The 24,319-nt window shown below is 54.9% G+C and overlaps 1 protein-coding gene across 1 annotated transcript in view; it reads left to right on the forward strand.

Annotated features, from left to right (window-relative positions):
- jakmip2 (janus kinase and microtubule interacting protein 2) overlaps positions 1-18,831 on the forward strand; it is a gene marked incomplete at both ends in the record, with an annotated part of 20,073 nt that extends 1,242 nt beyond the window's left edge. Inside the window, 20 exons of the mRNA XM_080550902.1 lie at positions 1-33; positions 1,238-1,369; positions 1,543-1,785; positions 2,256-2,471; positions 3,092-3,190; positions 4,358-4,504; positions 7,328-7,465; positions 7,937-7,993; positions 8,246-8,359; positions 8,776-8,904; positions 9,776-9,859; positions 10,087-10,149; positions 11,250-11,348; positions 11,606-11,707; positions 15,814-15,867; positions 16,048-16,113; positions 16,404-16,472; positions 17,764-18,045; positions 18,256-18,321; positions 18,781-18,831. The exon at positions 1-33 is cut by the window's left edge and continues 96 nt beyond it. Coding sequence (XP_080407028.1) covers positions 1-33; positions 1,238-1,369; positions 1,543-1,785; positions 2,256-2,471; positions 3,092-3,190; positions 4,358-4,504; positions 7,328-7,465; positions 7,937-7,993; positions 8,246-8,359; positions 8,776-8,904; positions 9,776-9,859; positions 10,087-10,149; positions 11,250-11,348; positions 11,606-11,707; positions 15,814-15,867; positions 16,048-16,113; positions 16,404-16,472; positions 17,764-18,045; positions 18,256-18,321; positions 18,781-18,831 — 2,244 coding nt within the window. The remainder of the gene's footprint in view (positions 34-1,237; positions 1,370-1,542; positions 1,786-2,255; positions 2,472-3,091; positions 3,191-4,357; positions 4,505-7,327; positions 7,466-7,936; positions 7,994-8,245; positions 8,360-8,775; positions 8,905-9,775; positions 9,860-10,086; positions 10,150-11,249; positions 11,349-11,605; positions 11,708-15,813; positions 15,868-16,047; positions 16,114-16,403; positions 16,473-17,763; positions 18,046-18,255; positions 18,322-18,780) is intronic.
- Positions 18,832-24,319: the final 5,488 nt, after the last annotated feature.

The raw sequence follows: 24,319 nt of genomic DNA on the forward strand, positions 1-24,319 counted from the left end.
CGCTGGCATGAAGACAAGCAGAGAGACCTGCAGGTACCTGTCTGTCTGCTGCCTGTCTGTCTGTCTGTCTGCCTGTCTGTCTGTCTGTCTGCCTGTCTGTCCTGTCTGTCTGCCTGTCTGCCTGTCTGTCTGCCTGCCTGTCTGTCTGACTGTCTGTCTGCCTGTCTGTCTGTCTGTCTGTCTGTCTGTTTACCTGTGTGTCTGTCTGTCTGTCTGCTGCCTGTCTGTCTGACTGTCTGTCTGTCTGCCTGTCTGTCTGTTTACCTGTCTGCCTGCTGCCTGTCAGTCTGCCTGTCTGTATACCTGTCTGTTTACCTGTCTGTCTGTCTGCTGCCTGTCTGTCTGTCTGCCTGCCTGTCTGTTTACCTGTCTGTCTGCTGCCTGTCTGTCTGACTGTCTGTCTGTCTGCCTGTCTGTCTGTCTGTCTGTTTACCTGTCTGTCTGACTGTCTGCTGCCTGTCTGTCTGTTTGTCTGTCTGTCTGCTGCCTGTCTGCCTGTCTGTCTGCTGCCTGTCTGTCTGTCTGCTGCCTGTCTGTCTGACTGTCTGTCTGTCTGCTGCCTGTCTGTCTGTCTGACTGTCTGTCTGTCTGCCTGTCTGTCTGTCTGTCTGTCTGACTGTCTGTCTGTCTGTCTGTCTGACTGTCTGTCTGCTGCCTGTCTGTCTGTCTGCTGCCTGTCTGTCTGTCTGTCTGCTGCCTGTCTGTCTGACTGTCTGTTGCCTGTCTGTCTGTCTGCTGCCTGTCTGTCTGTCTGTCTGTTGCCTGTCTGTCTGACTGTCTGTCTGTTTACCTGTCTGTCTGCTGCCTGTCTGTCTGTCTGTCTGTCTGACTGTCTGTTTACCTGTCTGTCTGCTGCCTGTCTGTCTGTCTGCTACCCTATGTGTGTATCTGTGTGTAACCCTGTGTGTGCATGTGTGTGTATCTGTGTGTAACCCTATGTGTGTGTGTGTGTGTAACCCTGTGTGTGTGTGTGTGTGTGTGTGTATGTGTGTATGTGTGTAACCCTGTGTGTGTGTGTGTGTAACCCTGTGTGTGTGTGTGTAACCCTGTGTGTGTGTAACCCTGTGTGTGTGTGTGTGTGTGTGTGTGTAATAACCCTGTGTGTGTGTGTGTGTGTGTGTGTAACCCTGTGTGTGTGTGTGTGTGTGTGTGTAACCCTGTGTGTGTGTGTGTGTGTGTGTGTAACCCTGTGTGTGTGTGTGTGTGTGTGTGTGTGTGTGTCTGTGCTGCCCTCCAGGCCCAGAGGGAGGCCCTGCAGCGTACACATGAGCAGGAAGTGGCCCGGCTCACCAAGGTCCGCGACGCCGAGGCCCAGCGGCTGAAGACCTCCCTGAGCTCCCTCAGAGGAGAGGGCAGCAGCGGGGAGAAGGTGTTACTATTATTACAACTGTGTTGGCTGATGGAGGAGGTGTATCTGGTGTGATGGAGGAGGTGTGTCTGGTGTATCTGGTGTGATGGAGGAGGTGTGTCTGGTGTATCTGGTGTGATGGAGGAGGTGTGTCTGTGTTGACTGACAGGGTAGTGTTTGTGTCTGTGTTGCAGGTGCGCACGGCGCTCACCCTGGAGGCCAAGGAGGACGCGCGGCGGTTCTTCGACCAGGAACGCGTCCGTCTGCTGCAGGAGATCCAGGAGCTGAAGAGCACCAAGCGGCAGACGGACGAGGCGTTGAGCACCATGATCCAGGCCGACAAGGCCAAGGCCGGGGACCTGCGCTCAGAGCACCAGATGCACCAGGAGCACATCTCCAAGATCAAGTGGGACTCGGAGAAGGACATCCGCAGGCTGGTGAGGCTGGGGGGGGAGGGGGGGGGGGGCTGGGGAGAGGCTGGGGGGGAGGGGGAGGCTGGGGGGGGAGGGGGAGGCTGGGGAGAGGCTGGGGGGGAGGGGGAGGCTGGGGGGAGTGTCTCTGTCTGTCTGTCTGCATCCCTCCCTCCCTCCCTGGAGTCTGTCCTCCCCCCCTCCCTCCCTCCCACCCTCCCTCCCCCCCTCCCCCCCTCCCCCCCCCCTCCCCCCCTCCCTCCCTCCCTCCCTGACTCTCCTGTCCTCCCCCCCAGGTGGATGAGATCCGGGGTAAGGAGAGGACCATCTTCTCCCTGGAGAAGGAGCTGGAGTCTGTCCTCCCTCCCCCCCTCCCTCCCTCCCTCCCTCCCCCCCTCCCTCCCTCCCTCCCTCCCCCCCTCCCTCCCTCCCTCCCTCCCTCCCTCCCCCCCCTCCCTCCCTCCCTCCCTCCCTGACTCTCCTGTCCTCCCCCCCAGGTGGATGAGATCCGGGGTAAGGAGAGGACCATCTTCTCCCTGGAGAAGGAGTTGGAGTCGGCCCTGTCTGTCCTGTCCCGCCTGCAGCTGCAGAAGGACGCGCTGGACGACCAGCTGTTCCTGGCCAAGGAGGCAGAGTGCACCCTGGGAAGCCCCAAGAGGGAGCGGGAGGTCCCGGGGAGGGCGGGGGACGGAGCAGAGCACTGTGGGAGCCCGGTGAGGAGGGGGGGAGGGAGGGAGGAGGGGGAGGGAGGACTGAGGAGGGGGAAGGGACATTTGTCCATGTTTACTCAGGGGTGCAAACTTGTCACCTTTCTACTAAATTAGACGTTTTTACTTCAAAATAGGTCATCCACGCGAATCATGTAGATCTGCCCAAAAAATATTTTGGGAGGGGTTGGGTGGGGGTCTACGTCAGTCACATGATGACTATTCTTCTAACTAATCTTCCTGTCTGCTAAACTCTGCTGCTGTTGAAATAACTTTTAGCTTCATGCAGCTAGGTATAATTATAGACAGTGTGGAGGACAGTTACAGTAAGCAAACCTGTTTTCAACATAATAATTGTATGTGGGTACAATTATGTGGGTGTTAAGGTTAGAGCCGCTGCTAACCCTAACCCACCATTAGAGTTAGCACCGTTAGTGCTAGCGCTATTCCCTTCCCCCCCCCCTCCCCCATCAACAAAAATGTTATCTGCGCATTGATAATTTGTCTTAGTGCAAAAAAAAGTGTCACTTTTTTGGACCATCACCAGTTTGCACCCCTGTTTACTAGTGTGTGTGTGTGTGTGTGTGTGTGTGTGTGTGTGTGTGTGTGTGTGTGTGTGTGTGTAGGACATGAGGCGGAGCCAGAGAAGGGTGGCCGACCTCAACTCAACCGTCCGCAAGCTGGAGGACCGCAACTCTCTACTGGTGGACGAGAGGAACGAACTGGTACGACCCTGACCCCTACGACCTCCCTACGACCTCCCTACGACCTCCCTACGACCTCCCTATGACCTCCCTACGACCTCCCTACGACCTCCCTATGACCTCCCTATGACCTCCCTACGACATCCCTATGACCTCCCTATGACCTCCCTACGACCTCCCTACGACCTCCCTACGACCTCCCTACGACCTCCCTATGACCTCCCTACGACCTCCCTACGACCAACCTACGACCTCCCTATGACCTCCCTATGACCTCCCTACGACCTCCCTACGACCTCCCTACGACCTCCCTATGACATCCCTACGACCTCCCTACGACCTCCCTACGACCTCCCTATGACCAACCTACGACCTGTTATGACCTGTTATGACATCCCTATGACCTCCCTACGACCTCCCTATGACCTCCCTACGACCTCCCTATGACCTCCCTATGACCTCCCTATGACCTCCCTACGACCTCCCTATGACCAACCTACGACCTCCCTACGACCTCCCTATGACCTCCCTACGACCTCCCTATGACCTCCCTACGACCTCCCTATGACCTCCCTACGACCTCCCTATGACCTCCCTACGACCTCCCTATGACCTCCCTACGACCTCCCTACGACCTCCCTACGACCTCCCTACGACCTCCCTATGACATCCCTACGACCTCCCTACGACCTCCCTACGACCTCCCTATGACCAACCTACGACCTGTTATGACCTGTTATGACATCCCTATGACCTCCCTACGACCTCCCTATGACCTCCCTACGACCTCCCTATGACCTCCCTATGACCTCCCTATGACCTCCCTACGACCTCCCTATGACCAACCTACGACCTGTTATGACCTGTTATGACATCCCTATGACCTCCCTATGACCTCCCTATGACCTCCCTACGATGACCTGTTATGACCTCCCTGTGAGCTGTTATGACCTGTTCTGACCTTTTCTGACCTTTTCTGACCTGCTATGACCTGTTATGACCTCTTATGACCTCCCTATGACCTGTTATGACCTCCATATTGACCTGTTCTGACCTGTTCTGACCTGTCCTGACCGGTTCTGACCTGTTATGACCTGTTATGACCTCCCTATTGACCTGTTCTGACCGGTTCTGACCTGTTCTGACCTGTTCTGACCGGTTCTGACCTGTTCTGACCTGTTCTGACAGCTGAAGCGCGTGAGGGAGTCGGAGAAGCACTCCAAGCCGCTGCAGGAGAAGAACAAACTGCTGAACAAGAAGAACGACGAGCTGAGCCACAGCCTGCAGCGCCAGGAGGACGCGCTGAGGAGCCTGACCAGGGACAACCAGGAGATGGTACACACACACACACACACACACACACACACACACACACACACACACTTTTTGTGATGTGTATGTAATTAGGAGGATTTTGAATTCAATTCTCTGAGAGACTGGTATCTCAGGGATCTCAGGATTGGTGTAATGTGTTCAAATTTCTTTGTTTTTGTTAGGAACCTAGCAGCGGCATTTTGGATGAGCTTCAATTTACGAACAGCTCCTTTAGATAGGCCTGTTAGTAGACCAGCTCCTTTAGATAGGCCTGTTAGTAGACCAGCTCCTTTAGATAGGCCTGTTAGTAGACCAGCTCCTTTAGATAGGCCTGTTAGTAGACCAGCTCCTTTAGATAGGCCTGTTAGTAGAACAGCTCCTTTAGATAGGTCTGTTAGTAGACCAGCTCCTTTAGATAGGCCTGTTAGTAGACCAGCTCCTTTAGATAGGCCTGTTAGTAGACCAGCTCCTTTAGACAGGCCTGTTAGTAGACCAGCTCCTTTAGACAGGCCTGTTAGTAGACCAGCTCCTTTAGATAGGCCTGTTAGTAGACCAGCTCCTTTAGATAGGCCTGTTAGTAGACCAGCTCCTTTAGATAGGCCTGTTAGTAGACCAGCTCCTTTAGATAGGCCTGTTAGTAGACCAGCTCCTTTAGATAGGCCTGTTAGTAGACCAGCTCCTTTAGATAGGTCTGTTAGTAGACCAGCTCCTTTAGATATGCCTGTTAGTAGACCAGCTCCTTTAGATAGGCCTGTTAGTAGACCAGCTCCTTTAGATAGGCCTGTTAGTAGACCAGCTCCTTTAGATAGGCCTGTTAGTAGACCAGCTCCTTTAGATAGGCCTGTTAGTAGACCAGCTCCTTTAGATAGGCCTGTTAGTAGACCAGCTCCTTTAGATAGGTCTGTTAGTAGACCAGCTCCTTTAGATAGGCCTGTTAGTAGACCAGCTCCTTTAGATAGGCCTGTTAGTAGACCAGCTCCTTTAGATAGGCCTGTTAGTAGACCAGCTCCTTTAGATAGGCCTGTTAGTAGACCAGCTCCTTTAGATAGACCTGTTAGTAGACCAGCTCCTTTAGATAGGCCTGTTAGTAGACCAGCTCCTTTAGATAGGCCTGTTAGTAGACCAGCTCCTTTAGATAGGTCTGTTAGTAGACCAGCTCCTTTAGATAGGCCTGTTAGTAGACCAGCTCCTTTAGATAGGTCTGTTAGTAGACCAGCTCCTTTAGATAGGCCTGTTAGTAGACCAGCTCCTTTAGATAGGCCTGTTAGTAGACCAGCTCCTTTAGATAGGCCTGTTAGTAGACCAGCTCCTTTAGATAGGCCTGTTAGTAGACCAGCTCCTTTAGATAGACCTGTTAGTAGACCAGCTCCTTTAGATAGGCCTGTTAGTAGACCAGCTCCTTTAGATAGGCCTGTTAGTAGACCAGCTCCTTTAGATAGGTCTGTTAGTAGACCAGCTCCTTTAGATAGGCCTGTTAGTAGACCAGCTCCTTTAGATAGGTCTGTTAGTAGACCAGCTCCTTTAGATAGGCCTGTTAGTAGACCAGCTCCTTTAGATAGGCCTGTTAGTAGACCAACTCCTTTAGATAGGTCTGTTAGTAGACCAACTCCTTTAGATAGGCCTGTTAGTAGACCAGCTCCTTTAGATAGGCCTGTTAGTAGACCAGCTCCTTTAGATAGGCCTGTTAGTAGACCAGCTCCTTTAGATAGGCCTGTTAGTAGACCAGCTCCTTTAGATAGGCCTGTTAGTAGACCAGCTCCTTTAGATAGGCCTGTTAGTAGACCAGCTCCTTTAGATAGGCCTGTTAGTAGACCATTACAATAATCAAGTCTACTCGAAACAAATGCATGGATGAGTTTTTCAAGGTCTTGCTTGGACATGAAACCTCTCATTCTTGTTATGTTTTTCAGGTGATAGTAGGCTGATTTAGTTATCGAGTGTATGTGGCTGTTGAAGTTTAGATCGGAGTCTAGAATTACACCAAGATTTCTGACCTGTTTTCTGACCTGAGAGAGAGAATCAAGTTTTGCACTTTCGATCTTTTGTCAGGTGCACCGAATACAATTATCTCTGTTTTGTCCTTGTTTAGTTGGAGGAAGTTTTGTGTCATCCAGGCGTTTATTTGCTCAATGCAATGCGATGGGACTATAGTCGTTAGGTGAGAGGGCTATGTAGATTTGAGTGTCATCCACATAGTTGTGGTAGACATTGAATAGAAGGGGGCCAAGGATTGACCCTTGGGGAACCCCACATGTCATTTTAATTTGGTCGGACACAAAGTTGCCAATGGAGACATAGTAGTTTCTGTCCTGTAGGTAGGATCTAAACCAGTTTAGGGCAGTGCCCGAAAGTCCTACCCAGGTTGTTAGTCTATCTATTAGAATGTCTATCTATTAGAATGTCTATCTATTAGAATGTCTATCTATTAGAATGTTTATCTATTAGAATGTCTATCTATTAGAATGTTTATCTATTAGAATGTCTATCTATTAGAATGTTTATCTATTAGAATGTTTATCTATTAGAATGTCTATCTATTAGAATGTCTATCTATTAGAATGTCTATCTATTAGAATGTTTATCTATTAGAATGTCTATCTATTAGAATGTGTATCTATTAGAATGTTTATCTATTAGAATGTTTATCTAGAATGTCTATCTATTAGAATGTCTATCTATTAGAATGTCCTGGTCTACAGTGTCAAAGACACAGTCACAACGAATACAATGATAACAGAGTGTATATCAGGCCAATGTGCTCCACTCACAGATGCCTTTGTGTGTGTGTGTGTGTGTGTGTGTGTGTGTGTGTGTGTGTGTGTGTGTGTGTGTGTGTGTGTGTAGAAGGAGAAGATGGCCGCCCCGCCCCTGAAGAAGCTGCGGTCGCTGAACGACCTGGACGCGGCCCAGCAGGACCAGGAGGTGACCTTCCTGCAGCTGCAGGTCCTGGAGCAGCAGGCCATGATCGACGATCTGACCAGGGTGAGCCTCCCCCAGCCTCCCCTGGCCTCCCCCAGCCTCCCCCAGCCTCCCCTGGCCTCCCCCAGCCTCCCCTAGCCTCCCCTGGCCTCCCCCAGCCTCCCCTGGCCTCCCCTAGCCTCCCCTGGTCTCCCCCAGCCTCCCCCAGCCTCCCTTGGTCTCCCCCAGCCTCCCCCAGCCTCCCCCTGGCCTCCCCTGGTCTCCCCTGGCCTACCCCAGCCTCCCCTGGCCTCCCCCAGCCTCCCCTGGCCTCCCCCAGCCTCCCCTGGCCTCCCTGTATGTCCCCCTGTATGTCCCCCGGCCTCCCCCAGCCTCCCCTGGCCTCCCTGAAGGAAAAATCAGAGAAATCAGTTTAAACGTAATTTGTCCTGTTCACCTTGTTATTAATGATAATACGTGTGTGTGTGTGTGTGTCTGTGTGTGTGTGTGTGTGTGTGTGTGTGTGTGTGTGTGTGTGTGTGTGTGTGTGTGTAGGACAGGGAGAAGCTCCTGAGGAAGAAGAGACATAAACGAAGCAGCCGCCCCATCAAGGTGCGTTACCATGGTTACCCAGGGCCAGGTGGTTACCATGGTTACCCAGGGCTAAAGAACCACTCTGTAATTAATGAACACGTGTCTGCTCCTGTAAAGCATGTTAGGGTGTTGTGTTTCCATGGTGACGTTGTGTTTGTGTGTGTGTGTGTGCGCGTGCGTGTGTGTGTGTGTGTGTGCGCGTGTGTGTGTGTGTGTGTGCGTGTGTGTGTGTGTGTGCGTGTGTGTGTGTGTGTGTGTGTGTGTGTGTAGAGGCCCATGGTGGTGGACACGTTCTACGGCTACGATGAGGAGAGCATGGACTCAGAGACCTCCTCCCTCAACTCCTACAGGGACGCCCGCACGCCCGACCACGAGCTGCAGGAGGTACCCCTGACCTGACCCCTGACCTGACCCTGACCTGACCCTGACCTGACCCCTGACCTGACCCCTGACCTGAGGCTGAACTGATCCTTCTACACCCCCCCCCTCCCCCATCCCTCATGGACACCTGTTATTGACTTTTGACTGGCCCGATCGAGGTGTTATCGCCATGACACTCTGCGGTCGCCGAGATTGGACTTCCGTCAAGGACTCATACATACATGGACATGCACCCTGCCCCCCCCACCCCCCCCTTTTGTAATCTTTGTATGTGTTCTATTGTAAAGTGCTTTGAGTTGCATTTCATGTACGAAAGGCGCTATATAAATAAAGCTTTACTTACTTACTCCCTCCCCCTCCCCCCCTCCCCTCCCCCCTCCCTCCCCCTCCCTCCCCCTCCCCCCCCCCCCTCCCTCCAGGGTCTGGCCAATGAGGAGTCGGAGCTGCGGTTCCGCCAGCTGACCCGGGAGTACCAGGCTCTGCAGCGGGCCTACGCCCTCCTACAGGAGCAGAAGGGCGGGGTGCTGGACGCAGAGATGGAGGCCCGGGTAGGAGGGGAGGCTGGGGGAGGCTGGGGGAGGCTGGGGAAGGCTGGGGGAGGCTGGGGGAGGCTGGGGGAGGTTGGGGGAGGCTGGGGGAGGCTGGGGGAGGCTGGGGGAGGCTGAGGGAGGCTGGGGGAGGCTGGGAGAGGTTGGGGCAGGCTGGGGGAGGCTGGGGGAGGCTGGGGAAGGCTGGAGGGAGGCTGGGGTGGACAATAAAAAAAAAATCTGTAATTTCACTTAACTGAAAAAAACCGAATATCACCGACCATTATAACCGCTACACGCGTGACGACACGTCGCGTTCGTAAATTGAAATAAATAAATACCCTCTTCAGCAAATAAATTCCGGTTAAATTGGCTTGACTACTGTAGAACTTTCCACCTTTTGGCCCTGAAGCATTTCCTCGAATTTAAGCAGAAAATGTTTCTGTACACTTAAGAATTAATTCTGCTGTTGCCGTCAGTTTACAGTTACATCATTAATTAAGATAAGTGAGCCAGTTCCAGTAGCAGTCATATGCCCCAAGCCATAACTCCAACTCCATATTTCATGTGGTGTGCCGGGGATTTTGGGCAGTTTCCTTTTTCCACCACACTTCACACTTACCATCACTCTGGTACATGTTGATTGTTGTTTCATCTGTCCACAAAACCTTTTTCCAGAACCCTGCACTCTTTTAGCTATTTTTTTGTTTTGTTTTGCAAACTGTAATCTGTCCATCTGGCTTCTGTTACTATCTAGTGGTTAACACCTTGCAGTGTAGCTTCTGTAGTTTTGCTGGTGAGGTCTTCTGCAGATGGTAGTCTGTATACCTGACGTGTGTGTGTGTGTGTGTGTGTGTGTGTGTGTGTGTGTGTGTGTGTGTGTGTGTGACAGGCTCAGGTCCAGTTGGCTTCAGACGTTCTGAGATACAAAGACAAGATAGACGACCTGGAGAGAGAGCTGGCCAGCAAGGGACAGGTACACACACACACACACACACACACACACACACCACACGCACACACACACACACTCACACACACACACACACACACACACACGCACACACACACACACCACACACACACACACACACACACACACACACACACACACACAGCTTATCTGTCCAGCACATTAACACGTGTATGTCAGGCCTGGGTGGGCGTGGCTCTGCCTCTAACTGCTCTGTGATTGGCTGACAGGACTCCCGCTGGGTGGAGGAGAAACAGCTGTTCCTGAGGAGGAACCAGGAACTCCTGGAGAAGGTCAGTCTCATGTTGATGATGTCATGTTAGAGGTCAGTCTCACGTTGATGATGTCATGTTAGAGGTCAGTCTCACGTTGATGATGTCATGTTGATGATGTCATGTTAGAGTTCAGTCTCATGAAGATGATGTCATGTTAGAGGTCAGTCTCATGATGATGATGTCATGTTGATGATGTCATGTTAGAGGTCAGTCACATGATGATGATGTCATGTTAGAGGTAAGTCTCACGTTGATGATGTCATGTTAGAGGTAAGTCTCACGTTGATGATGTCATGTTAGAGGTAAGTCTCACGTTGATGATGTCATGTTAGAGGTAAGTCTCACGTTGATGATGTCATGTTAGAGGTAAGTCTCACGTTGATGATGTCATGTTAGAGGTAAGTCTCACGTTGATGATGTCATGTTAGAGGTTAGTCTCATGATGATGATGTCATGTTAGAGGTCAGTCACATGTTGATGATGTCATGGTAGAGGTCAGTCACATGTTGATGATGTCATGTTAGAGGTCAGTCACACGTTGATGATGTCATGTTAGAGGTCAGTCTCACGCTGATGATGTCATGTTAGAGGTCAGTCTCATGTTGATGATGTCATGTTAGAGGTCAGTCTCATGTTGATGATGTCATGTTAGAGGTCAGTCTCACGTTGATGATGTCATGTTAGAGGTCAGTCTCATGTTGATGATGTCATGTTAGAGGTCAGTCACATGTTGATGATGTCATGTTAGAGGTCAGTCACATGTTGATGATGTCATGTTAGAGGTCAGTCTCATGATGATGATGGGTCTCATGTTGATGATGTCATGTTAGAGGTCAGTCTCATGTTGATGATGTCATGTTAGAGGTCAGTCACATGTTGATGATGTCATGTTAGAGGTCAGTCACATGTTGATGATGTCATGTTAGAGGTCAGTCTCATGATGATGATGGGTCTCATGTTGATGATGTCATGTTAGAGGTCAGTCTCATGTTGATGATGTCATGTTAGAGGTCAGTCTCATGTTGATGATGTCATGCTGATGATGTCATGTTAGAGGTCAGTCTCATGTTGATGATGTCATGTTCGAGGTCAGTCTCATGGTGACTCCTCCCCCCCAGGTGGAGCGTGTGGAGGTGGTGGTCAGCAGGGTGGAGGCGGAGCTGCAGGACTCCAGGGATCAGAACGAGCTGCTGGAATTCAGGAACCTGGAGCTGGAGGTGACCTCTGACCCTGACCCCTGACCCTGACCCCTGACCCTGACCCCTGACCTGACTAACCCTGACCCCTGACCCTGACCCCTGACCCTGACCTGACCCCTGACCCCTGACCCCTGACCCTGACCCCTGACCCTGACCCCTGACCTGACCCTGACCCCTGACCCTGACCCTGACCCCTGACCCTGACCTGAGCCTACTGTCCCAGGCTCCTCTCTGCCTCAGGGTCACCTGACTTCCTGCTTCTCTGTGATTGGCAGGAGCGAGAGAGGAAGTCGCCGCCGTTCAACCACTTCAAGATGCACCCGTTCTCCGAGGGCGTCAGCGCGCTGCAGATCTACTGCATGAAGGAGGGCGTCAAGGTGCCTCCCCCTCTCACCCTCTCACCCTCTCACCCTCTCCCCCTCTCACCCTCTCCCCCTCTCCCCCTCTCCCCCTCTCACCCTCTCCCCCTCTCACCCTCTCCCCCTCTCACCCTCTCCCCCTCTCCCCCTCTCACCCTCTCCCCCTCTCACCCTCTCCCCCTCTCCCCCTCTCACCCTCTCACCCTCTCACCCTCTCCCCCTCTCCCCCTCTCACCCTCTCCCCCTCTCACCCTCTCACCCTCTCACCCTCTCCCCCTCTCACCCTCTCCCCCTCTCACCCTCTCACCCTCTCCCCCTCTCCCCCTCTCCCCCTCTCACCCTCTCCCCCTCTCACCCTCTCACCCTCTCCCCCTCTCACCCTCTCACCCTCTCCCCCTCTCACCCTCTCACCCTCTCCCCCTCTCCCCCGCTCACCCTCTCACCCTCTCCCCCTCTCCCCCTCTCACCCTCTCACCCTCCCACCCTCCCACCCTCTCACCCTCTCACCCTCTCCCCCTCTCACCCTCTCACCCTCCCACCCTCCCACCCTCTCACCCTCTCACACTCTCACCCTCTCACCCTCTCACCCTCTCCCCCTCTCACCCTCTCCCCCTCTCCCCCTCCCACCCTCTCACCCTCTCCCCCTCCCACCCTCTCACCCTCTCCCCCTCTCACCCTCTCACCCTCCCACCCTCCCACCCTCTCACCCTCTCCCCCTCTCCCCCTCTCACCCTCTCACCCTCTCACCCTCCCACCCTCCCACCCTCTCACCCTCTCCCCCTCTCCCCCTCTCACCCTCTCCCCCTCCCACCCTCCCACCCTCTCACCCTCTCACACTCTCACACTCTCACCCTCTCACCCTCTCACCCTCTCCCCCTCTCCCCCTCTCCCCCTCCCACCCTCTCACCCTCTCCCCCTCCCACCCTCTCACCCTCTCACCCTCTCACCCTCTCACCCTCTCACCCTCTCCCCCTCTCACCCTCTCCCCCTCTCACCCTCCCACCCTCTCACCCTCTCCCCCTCTCACCCTCTCCCCCTCCCACCCTCTCACCCTCTCCCCCTCTCACCCTCTCCTCCTCTCACCCTCTCCCCCTCTCACCCTCTCACCCTCTCACCCTCTCCCCCTCCCACCCTCTCCCCCTCTCCCCCTCTCACCCTCTCCCCCTCTCACCCTCCCACCCTCTCACCCTCTCACCCTCTCACCCTCTCCCCCTCTCCCCCTCCCACCCTCTCACCCTCTCCCCCTCTCACCCTCTCCCCCTCTCACCCTCTCCCCCTCCCACCCTCTCACCCTCTCCTCCTCTCACCCTCTCCCCCTCTCACCCTCTCACCCTCTCACCCTCTCCCCCTCCCACCCTCTCCCCCTCTCACCCTCTCCCCCTCTCCCCCTCTCCCCCTCTCCCCCTCTCACCCTCCCACCCTCTCACCCTCTCACCCTCTCCCCTCTCACCCTCTCACCCTCTCCCCCTCCCACCCTCTCACCCTCTCCCCCTCTCACCCTCTCCCCCTCTCACCCTCTCACCCTCTCACCCTCTCACCCTCTCCCCCTCTCACCCTCTCACCCTCTCCCCCTCTCACCCTCTCACCCTCTCCCCCTCTCCCCCTCTCACCCTCTCACCCTCTCACCCTCTCACCCTCTCACCCTCCCACCCTCTCACCCTCTCACCCTCCCACCCTCTCACCCTCTCACCCTCTCACCCTCTCACCCTCTCACCCTCTCACCCTCTCACCCTCTCCCCCTCCCACCCTCTCACCCTCTCCCCCTCCCACCCTCTCACCCTCTCACCCTCTCACCCTCTCCCCCTCTCACCCTCTCACCCTCTCACCCTCTCACCCTCTCACCCTCCCACCCTCTCACCCTCTCACCCTCTCACCCTCCCACCCTCTCACCCTCTCACCCTCCCACCCTCTCACCCTCTCACCCTCTCACCCTCTCCCCCTCTCACCCTCTCACCCTCCCACCCTCTCACCCTCTCACCCTCTCACCCTCCCACCCTCTCACCCTCTCACCCTCTCCCCCTCTCCCCCTCTCACCCTCTCACCCTCTCCCCCTCTCCCCCTCTCACCCTCCCACCCTCTCACCCTCTCACCCTCCCACCCTCTCACCCTCTCACCCTCTCACCCTCTCCCCCTCTCCCCCTCCCACCCTCTCACCCTCTCACCCTCCCACCCTCTCACCCTCTCACCCTCTCACCCTCTCCCCCTCTCACCCTCTCACCCTCCCACCCTCTCACCCTCTCACCCTCTCCCCCTCTCACCCTCTCACCCTCTCACCCTCTCCCCCTCTCCCCCTCTCACCCTCTCACCCTCTCACCCTCTCCCCCTCTCACCCTCCCACCCTCTCACCCTCCCACCCTCTCACCCTCTCACCCTCTCACCCTCTCCCCCTCTCCCCCTCCCACCCTCTCACCCTCTCACCCTCTCACCCTCTCACCCTCTCCCCCTCTCACCCTCTCACCCTCTCACCCTCCCACCCTCTCACCCTCCCACCCTCTCACCCTCCCACCCTCTCACCCTCTCCCCCTCTCACCCTCTCCCCCTCCCACCCTCTCACCCTCTCCCCCTCCCACCCTCTCACCCTCTCCCCCTCTCACCCTCTCACCCTCTCACCCTCCCACCCTCCCACCCTCTCACCCTCTCACCCTCCCACCCTCTCACCCTCCCACCCTCTCACCCTCTCCCCCTCTCACCCTCTCACCCTCTCCCCCTCCCACCCTCTCACCCTCTCACCCTCTCACCCTCTCACCCTCTCCCCCTCCCACCCTCTCACCCTCTCCCCCTCCCACCCTCTCACCCTCTCCCCCTCTCACCCTCTCCCCCTCTCACCCTCCCACCCTCTCACCCTCCCACCCTCTCACCCTCTCCCCCTCTCACCCTCTCACCCTCTCACCCTCTCACCCTCTCACCCTCTCACCCTCTCCCCCTCTCACCCTCTCACCCTCTCACCCTCCCACCCTCTCACCCTCCCACCCTCTCACCCTCCCACCCTCTCACCCTCTCCCCCTCTCACCCTCTCACCCTCTCCCCCTCCCACCCTCTCACCCTCTCCCCCTCTCACCCTCTCACCCTCCCACCCTCTCACCCTCCCACCCTCTCACCCTCCCACCTTCTCACCCTCCCACCCTCTCACCCTCTCCCCCTCTCACCCTCTCCCCCTCTCCCCCTCCCACCCTCTCACCCTCTCCCCCTCTCACCCTCTCACCCTCTCACCCTCTCACCCTCCCACCCTCTCACCCTCTCCCCCTCTCACCCTCTCACCCTCTCCCCCTCCCACCCTCTCACCCTCTCCCCCTCTCACCCTCTCACCCTCTCCCCCTCCCACCCTCTCACCCTCTCCCCCTCTCACCCTCTCACCCTCTCACCCTCCCACCCTCTCACCCTCTCCCCCTCTCACCCTCTCACCCTCTCCCCCTCCCACCCTCTCACCCTCTCCCCCTCTCACCCTCTCACCCTCTCACCCTCTCACCCTCTCACCCTCCCACCCTCTCACCCTCCCACCCTCTCACCCTCCCACCCTCTCACCCTCTCCCCCTCTCACCCTCTCACCCTCTCCCCCTCCCACCCTCTCACCCTCTCCCCCTCTCACCCTCTCACCCTCTCACCCTCTCACCCTCCCACCCTCTCACCCTCTCCCCCTCTCACCCTCTCACCCTCTCCCCCTCCCACCCTCTCCCCCTCCCACCCTCTCACCCTCTCCCCCTCTCACCCTCTCACCCTCTCCCCCTCCCACCCTCTCACCCTCTCCCCCTCTCACCCTCTCACCCTCTCACCCTCTCACCCTCCCACCCTCTCACCCTCTCCCCCTCTCACCCTCTCACCCTCTCCCCCTCCCACCCTCTCCCCCTCCCACCCTCTCACCCTCTCCCCCTCTCACCCTCTCACCCTCTCCCCCTCCCACCCTCTCACCCTCTCACCCTCTCACCCTCTCACCCTCTCACCCTCCCACCCTCTCACCCTCTCCCCCTCCCACCCTCTCACCCTCTCACCCTCTCCCCCTCTCACCCTCTCACCCTCTCCCCCTCTCACCCTCTCCCCCTCTCCCCCTCTCCCCCTCTCACCCTCTCACCCTCTCACCCTCTCACCCTCTCACCCTCTCACCCTCTCCCCCTCTGTTTGTCCTCCAGGACGTTTGCATCCCAGACCTGATCAAGCTGCTGGACATCCTGGGAGACAACGGGGTGAGTCTGGGAGAGGGGTGGTGGGGGGAATATATATATGCTGCCCTCTAGTGGTGTGTGTATATATATATTTATATATATGCTGCCCTCTAGTGGTGTATATATATATATATATATATATGTGTAAATGCTGCCCTCTAGTGGTGTATATATATATAATATTACTTTCTTTTTTTTCAGAACTTGCGAAATGAGGAGCAGGTGGCCATCATCCAAGCCAGCACTGTCCTGTCATTGGCTGAGAAGGTATGCACTGTCCTCTCATTGGCTGAGAAGTTTTGCACTGTCCTCTCCTCGCAGGTATGCTAATGACGAGTCGCATGCCGGCAATTCTCAAGTCGTGCAAACGACCAAACATTTTAAATTCTGTTTTTCCGTGTTGAAGAGCCCCTCAATACAACAAACAACTGTTTTAGGATCACTAACCCTAATACATATAATCTGTTGCCCTCTAGTGGTGTGTTGGTGTATTAACATGTCTCTCTGCCCTCTAGTGGTGTGTTGGTGTATTAACATATCTTTCTGCTGCCCTCTAGTGGATCCAGCAGATCGAGGGGACGGAAGCGGCGTTGCACCAGAAGATGATCGACCTGGAGGTAGAGATGGTGAGTCTCCTCCCCTCTTCTACGCCTCCCTCCCTCTCCCTCCCCTCCTCCTCCCTCCCTCCCTCTCCTCTCCTCCTCTCTCTCCTCCCTCCATCTCCTCCTCCCTCCCTCTCCTCCTCCTCCCCTACCCACCTCCTCCTCCCTCCCTCCCTTCTCCTCCTCTGCACTCCCCCTCCTCTCCTCCTCCCTCTCCCTCCTCTCCCCACCCCCTCCTCCCTCCCTCTCTTCTCTTCTCCTCCCCTCCCCACCCTCTCTCTCCTTCACCTCCCCTCCCCACCCTCTCCTCCTCCCTCTCCCTCCTCTCCCCACCCCCTCCTCCCTCCCTCTCTTCTCTTCTCCTCCCCTACCCACCCCCTCCTCCCTCCCTCTCTCCTCCCTCATTTGAATCCCAATCATTTTCAAATGCGGCTCTATAACGTGACGGAGTGTGTGTCTCTGTCTCTGTGTTTGTGTGTGTGTGTCTCTGTGTGTCTCTGTGTGTGTCTCTTTCTCTGTCTCTGTCTCTGTGTCTATGTGTGTGTGTGTGTGTCTCTGTGTGTGTCTCTTTCTCTGTCTCTGTGTCTATGTGTGTGTGTGTCTCTGTGTGTGTCTCTGTCTCTGTGTCTCTGTCTCTGTGTGTGTCTCTGTGTGTGTGTGTGTGTGTGTGTCTCTGTGTGTCTCTGTGTGTGTCTGTGTGTGTGTGTGTGTGTGTGTGTCTCTGTCTGTGTCTCTGTGTGTCTCTCTGTGTCTCTGTGTGTGTCTCTTTGCGTGTGTGTGTCTCTGTGTGTGTCTGTGTCTCTGTCTCTCTGTGTCTGTGTTTGTGTGTGTCTCTCTCTCTGTGTCTGTGTGTGTGTGTGTGTGTCTCTCTCTCTCTGTGTCTGTGTGTGTGTGTGTGTGTGTGTGTGTGTGTCTCTGTGTGTGTCTCTTTGTGCGTGTGTGTGTTTGTCTCTGTGTGTCTCTCTCTCTCTGTGTCTGTGTGTGTGTCTCTCTCTCTCTGTGTCTCTGTGTGTGTCTCTGTGTGTGTGTGTGTGTGTGTGTGTCTCTCTCTGTGTGTGTGTGTGTGTGTCTCTCTCTGTGTGTCTCTGTGTGTCTCTGTGTGTGTCTCTGTGTGTGTCTCTGTGCATGTGTCTCTCTGTGTGTGTGTGTGTGTGTGTGTGTCTCTCTGTGTGTCTCTGTGTGTGTCTCTGTGTGTGTCTCTGTGTGTGTGTCTCTCTGTGTGTGTGTGTGTGTCTCTGTGTGTGTCTCTCTGTGTGTGTCTCTGTGTGTGTCTCTCTGTGTGTGTCTCTGTGTGTGTCTCTCTCTCTGAGTGCAGGAGATGTTCTGTAAGCAGAAGGGCTACCTGGAGGAGGAGCTGGACTACAGGAAGGCGGCTCTGGACCAGGCGTACGGGCAGATCCAGGACCTGGAGGCCACGCTGTTCAACGCCCTGCAGCAGGACCAGACGATCGGCTACGGGGAGCCGCTGAGCGAGGGCCAGCGGGCGGAGCTAGGCGCGGCCGTGGAGAAGCTGAGGAGGCAGATGCTGAGGAAGAGCCGAGAGTACGACTGCCAGGTGCTGCAGGAACGCATGGAGCTGCTGCACCAAGCCCACCTGGTACGTACACACCTGGTACACACACACACCTGGTACACACACACACACCTGGTACACACACACACACACCTGGTACACACACACACACCTGGTACACACACACACACACCTGGTACACACACACACACAGACTGTCTGACTGACTGACTGACTGACTGACTGTATGACTGACTGACTGACTGACTGACTGACTGTTGTTTGGTGTTGCAGAGGATCCGTGACCTGGAGGACAAGACAGACGTCCAGAGGAGACAGATCAAGGACCTGGAGGAGAAGGTAAGATGTCCGCCGGGGTCAGGGGTCACACAGGGGTCACACAGGGGTCACAGAGGAGAAGGTAAAATGGAAGGTTTCTTCTTCTATCACTGAGCTAGATTACTCTTCCTGCTGCGACTGGTGGATTGATGATTCACTTATTTAGTCAAATGTATCTGTTGTAAGTCGCTTTGGTATAAGACGTCTGCTAAATGACAATTTTTTTTTTTTTTAAAGATGGCTTCCGAAGTCAGGGGTCACACAGGTCGGCTGTGTGTGTGTGTGTGTGTGTGAGAGAGTGTGTGTGTGTGTGTGTGTGTGAGAGAGTGTGTGTGTGTGTGTGTGTGGTCTCCTATGGTCCTGACAGACACTAACAGCAAATGTTTTGTGTTTTACTGACTCTCTCCCTCCTTCCCTCTCTCTCCCTCCTTCCCTCTCTCTCTCTCTCCCTCCTTCCCTCTCTTCTTTTTCTTCCTGCAGTTTTTGTTTCTGTTCTTGTTTTTTTCTCTCGCCTTTATCCTCTGGCCTTGATGTCTGTCTGCTACAGCAGGTGAGTCTGGTCTAACCTGGGTCTAACCTGGGTCTGGTCTGGGTCTGGTCTGGGTCTAACCTGGGTCTGGTCTGGGTCTAACCTGGGTCTAACCTGGGTCTAACCTGGGTCTAACCTGGGTCTAACCTGGGTCTAACCTGGTCTAACCTGGGTCTAACCTGGGTCTAACCTGGTCTAACCTGGGTCTAACCTGGGTCTAACCTGGTCTAACCTGGGTCTAACCTGGGTCTAACCTGGGTCTGGCCTGGGTCTAACCTGGGTCTGGCCTGGGTCTAACCTGGTCTAACCTGGGTCTAACCTGGGTCTAACCTGGTCTAACCTGGGTCTAACCTGGGTCTAACCTGGGTCTAACCTGGGTCTAACCTGGGTCTGACCTGGGTCTAACCTGGGTCTAACCTGGGTCTAACCTGGTCTAACCTGGGTCTAACCTGGGTCTAACCTGGGTCTAACCTGGGTCTAACCTGGTCTAACCTGGGTCTAACCTGGGTCTAACCTGGTCTAACCTGGGTCTAACCTGGGTCTAACCTGGGTCTGGCCTGGGTCTAACCTGGGTCTGGCCTGGGTCTAACCTGGGTCTAACCTGGGCCTAACCTGGGTCTAACCTGGGTCTAACCTGGGTCTAACCTGGGTCTAACCTGGGTCTAACCTGGGCCTAACCTGGGTCTAACCTGGGTCTAACCTGTGTCTAACCTGGGTCTGGTCTGGGTCTAACCTGGGTCTAACCTGGGTCTGACCTGGGTCTAACCTGGGTCTAACCTGGGTCTAACCTGGGTCTAACCTGGGTCTAACCTGGGTCTAACCTGGGTCTAACCTGGGTCTGACCTGGGTCTAACCTGGGTCTAACCTGGGTCTGACCTGGGTCTAACCTGGGTCTAACCTGGGTCTGACCTGGGTCTAACCTGGGTCTAACCTGGGTCTAACCTGGGTCTAACCTGGGTCTAACCTGGGTCTAACCTGGGTCTGGCCTGGGTCTAACCTGGGTCTGGCCTGGGTCTAACCTGGGTCTGGTCTGGGTCTAACCTGGGTCTAACCTGGGTCTAACCTGGGTCTGGTCTGGGTCTAACCTGGGTCTAACCTGGGTCTAACCTGGGTCTGGTCTGGGTCTAACCTGGGTCTAACCTGGGTCTGGCCTGGGTCTAACCTGGGTCTAACCTGGGTCTAACCTGGGTCTAACCTGGGTCTGGTCTGGGTCTAACCTGGGTCTAACCTGGGTCTGACCTGGGTCTGACCTGGGTCTAACCTGGGTCTAACCTGGGTCTAACCTGGTCTAACCTGGGTCTAACCTGGGTCTAACCTGGTTTAACCTGGGTCTAACCTGGGTCTAACCTGGGTCTGGCCTGGGTCTAACCTGGGTCTGGCCTGGGTCTAACCTGGGTCTAACCTGGGCCTAACCTGGGTCTAACCTGGGTCTAACCTGGGTCTAACCTGGGCCTAACCTGGGTCTAACCTGGGTCTAACCTGGGTCTAACCTGGGTCTAACCTGGGCCTAACCTGGGTCTAACCTGGGTCTAACCTGTGTCTAACCTGGGTCTGGTCTGGGTCTAACCTGGGTCTAACCTGGGTCTGACCTGGGTCTAACCTGGGTCTAACCTGGGTCTAACCTGGGTCTAACCTGGGTCTAACCTGGGTCTAACCTGGGTCTGACCTGGGTCTAACCTGGGTCTAACCTGGGTCTGACCTGGGTCTAACCTGGGTCTAACCTGGGTCTGACCTGGGTCTAACCTGGGTCTAACCTGGGTCTAACCTGGGTCTAACCTGGGTCTAACCTGGGTCTAACCTGGGTCTGGTCTGGGTCTAGCCTGGGTCTAACCTGGGTCTGGCCTGGGTCTAACCTGGGTCTGGCCTGGGTCTAACCTGGGTCTGGTCTGGGTCTAACCTGGGTCTAACCTGGGTCTAACCTGGGTCTGGTCTGGGTCTAACCTGGGTCTAACCTGGGTCTAACCTGGGTCTGGTCTGGGTCTAACCTGGGTCTAACCTGGGTCTGGCCTGGGTCTAACCTGGGTCTAACCTGGGTCTAACCTGGGTCTAACCTGGGTCTGGTCTGGGTCTAACCTGGGTCTAACCTGGGTCTGACCTGGGTCTGACCTGGGTCTAACCTGGGTCTAACCTGGGTCTAACCTGGGTCTGACCTGGGTCTAACCTGGGTCTAACCTGGGTCTGGTCTGGGTCTAACCTGGGTCTAACCTGGGTCTAACCTGGGTCTGGCCTGGGTCTAACCTGGGTCTAACCTGGGTCTAACCTGGGTCTAACCTGGGTCTGGTCTGGGTCTGGTCTGGGTCTAACCTGGGTCTGGCCTGGGTCTAACCTGGGTCTAACCTGGGTCTGGTCTGGGTCTAACCTGGGTCTGGGTCTAGCCTGGGTCTAACCTGGGTCTAACCTGGGTCTGGTCTGGGTCTGGCCTGGGTCTGGTCTGGGTCTAACCTGGGTCTGGCCTGGGTCTGGTCTGGGTCTAACCTGGGTCTGGCCTGGGTCTAACCTGGGTCTAACCTGGGTCTAACCTGGGTCTAACCTGGGTCTGGGTCTAACCTGGGTCTAACCTGGGTCTAACCTGGGTCTGGTCTGGGTCTAACCTCTAACCTGGGTCTAACCTGGGCCTAAACTGGGTCTGGGTCTGGTCTGGGTCTGGCCTGGGTCTAACCTGGGTCTGGTCTGGGTCTGGTCTGGGTCTAACCTGGGTCTAACCTGGGTCTAACCTGGGTCTGGTCTAGTCTGGTCTAGTCTGGTCTGGTCTAGGTCTAGTCTGGTCTGGTCTAGGTCTAGTCATTCTATCATTCTATTTCTATGTTTTATGTCCTGTGTTGTGAGTGTGTGTTGTGTGTGTGTGTGTGTTGTGAGTGTGTGTGTATCTCCGTTGCCTAGCGACCAGCAGGAGCGTTGTTAATCACAGTTAATCATATTGTTCTGTCAGTGATGTGACTCCTACACTCTCTCTCTCTCTCTCTCTCTCTCTCTCTCTCTGTCTCTCTGTCTCTCTCTCTCTCTCTCTCTCTCTCTCTGTCTCTCTGTCTCTCTCTCTCATTCTCTCTTTCTCTCTCTCTGTCTCTCTTTCTCTCTGTCTCTCTCTGTCTCTCTTTCTCCCGCTCTCTGTCTCTCTCTCTCTCTGTCTCTCTTTCTCCCGCTCTCTGTCTCTCTCTCTCTCTCTCTCTCTCTCTGTCTCTCTTTCTCTCGCTCTCTCTCTCTTTCTCTCACTCTCTCTCTCTCTCTAATCCTTTCATGTGGATTAATATACAGTGGGAGAATGTCCATAGCAAACAGAAATAGGATTGCAGATAAAGGGCAGCCCTGTCTAATACCCTGTTACTTTCTGCACTACTGATGTTTGTATAAATAGTTTTACCATCTAAGGAACACTTCCGAAATGAAAAAGCTCTAATGCTTTAAATAAGAATGTCCACTCAAACACCTTTTTAAAGTCTAAAAAAAAGAGTTATGCTGGGAATTTGTATTTCCTCTGTTTAGTCGGTAACATCTGTAACACGGCGTACGTTCTGACCAATTTTATGCCTTTTATATAAGCAGTTTGGTTCTCATTTATTAGACTTGGTAGCAGTGGTTTTAGACAGATTTTATAATCTGTATTTAAGAGACTCCAGTTATCTAATAGTCCTTTGTGGACACCATCAGTTGGTGCAGCCCGGTGCTCTCAGAGCGTATTTCTGAACGCACTCTTATATTCATCACATGACCCAAACTACATCTTCACGTCAAACACACTATAATAACAATAACCGTAACTCTCTGTCTCTCTCTGTCTGCAGACGGCCTGGCAGCTGGGAGATGTTGTTAGTGATGCAGTGGTGTGTTTGGTGTTGTTGGACCGGGGAGTTCCGTCCCGCTCTGAACAGAATCTGATGCTGATGGACTGATACTGGGGACACGGACCTTCTCAGACAGACTACCATAGTCCTCCTCAGACCTCTACAACTCCCACTCTCTCTCTCTCTCTCTCTCTCTCCCCCCACTCTCTCTCTCTCTCTGACTGGTCTCATATCAGGAGGTATGGACATCTACGATGCCGTCTCTCCCCCTGGGATCTGGTCTCAGATCAGGGGATACGACACGACCAGGGCTCTGTGTCTCCGCTGGTCTGTGTGTGACCAGGAGATGGAGAGAGAGAGAGAGAGAGAGAAGAGAGAGAAGAGAGAGAATAGAGAGAGAAGAGAGAGAGAGAAGAGAGAGAAGAGAGAGAGAGAAAAGAGAGAAGAGAGAGAAGAGGATCTTCTCCGCCCTCACGCCTCTGGACCACCAGCTGTTCCTCTCACCCCTCCGCGCTTCCTCCATCTCACCCCTCCATCTCTGTGTCAACCAGCTGACAAAAAGAACTCTCTGGTCGTAATAATGATAATAACGATAGTTATAATTATAATTATAATCATCATCATCATCATCATCATCTGTTTTTATTTTATTTGGGATTTTTAAGAACAGTCCCAGGCAATCAACCTCGTCCCACAGACGGACAGAAGCAGAATCCCTCCATCCCTCCTTCATCCCTCCTTCTCTCTCTCTCTATGGTTGTAATATATGCATCTGTTCATATGTACATGTGTCTTGATAATCTCCTGTAGTCTATCTATCCTCCTTCTCTGTGAATATGACCCCTGACCCTGACCCCTGACCCTGACCCCTGACCCTGACCCCTGACCCTGACCCCTGACCCTGACCCCTGACCCTGACCCTGACCCAGCCTGTCCCCCTCCATGCCCACTTCCTCCTGGGGTCAGAGGTCACTCTGCTGCCTGGGCTGTTTTACGTTGGGGGATCGACACTATTTTAGAGCAAACTCAGCTAAACTAGCGATTGCCTTAAATGCGCTTTCCTCATCTTCCTCATCTTCCTCATCTTCCTCATCTTCCTCATCTTCCTTTTGTAAGTTGTGTTTTGATTATTATTGTTTCCGTTGGCTAATAGAATGGAGTTATGTAACGGTTGTACATCTGATTTCTGAGACATTGTTTTTGTAAAGAGTTGACCCTCCTGTCTCCCCAGAGAGTTTACCCCCCCCCTCTCTCCCCCCCTCCCCCCTCCTCCCTATCCCCCCTCCTCCCCCTCCTCCCCTCCTCCCCCTCCTCCCCTCCTCCTCCTCCCCCCTCCTCCCCCTCCTCCCCCTCCTCCCCCTCCTCCTCCTCCCCCCTCCTCCTCCTCCCCCCTCCTCCCCCTCCTCCCCCTCCTCCCCCTCCTCCTCCTCCCCCCTCCTCCTCCTCCCCCTCCTCCTCCCCCCTCCTCCTCCTCCTCCCCCCTCCTCCTCCTCCTCCCCCCTCCTCCTCCTCCTCCCCTCCTCCTCCTCCTCCCCTCCTCCTTCTCCCCCTCCACCCTCCTCCTCCCCCTCCTCCTCCTCCTCTCCTCCTCCTCCTCCTCCCCCCTCCTCCTCCTCCCCTCCCCCTCCCCCTCCCCCTCTCCTCCTCCTCCTCCTCCCCCCTCCTCCTCCCCTCCTCCTCCCCCCTCCTCCTCCTCCTCTCCTCCTCCTCC

Source organism: Nansenia antarctica (genome assembly GCF_963989245.1).
Source record: "Nansenia antarctica genome assembly, contig: SCAFFOLD_202, whole genome shotgun sequence".
Taxonomy (NCBI): Eukaryota; Metazoa; Chordata; class Actinopteri; order Argentiniformes; family Microstomatidae; genus Nansenia; species Nansenia antarctica.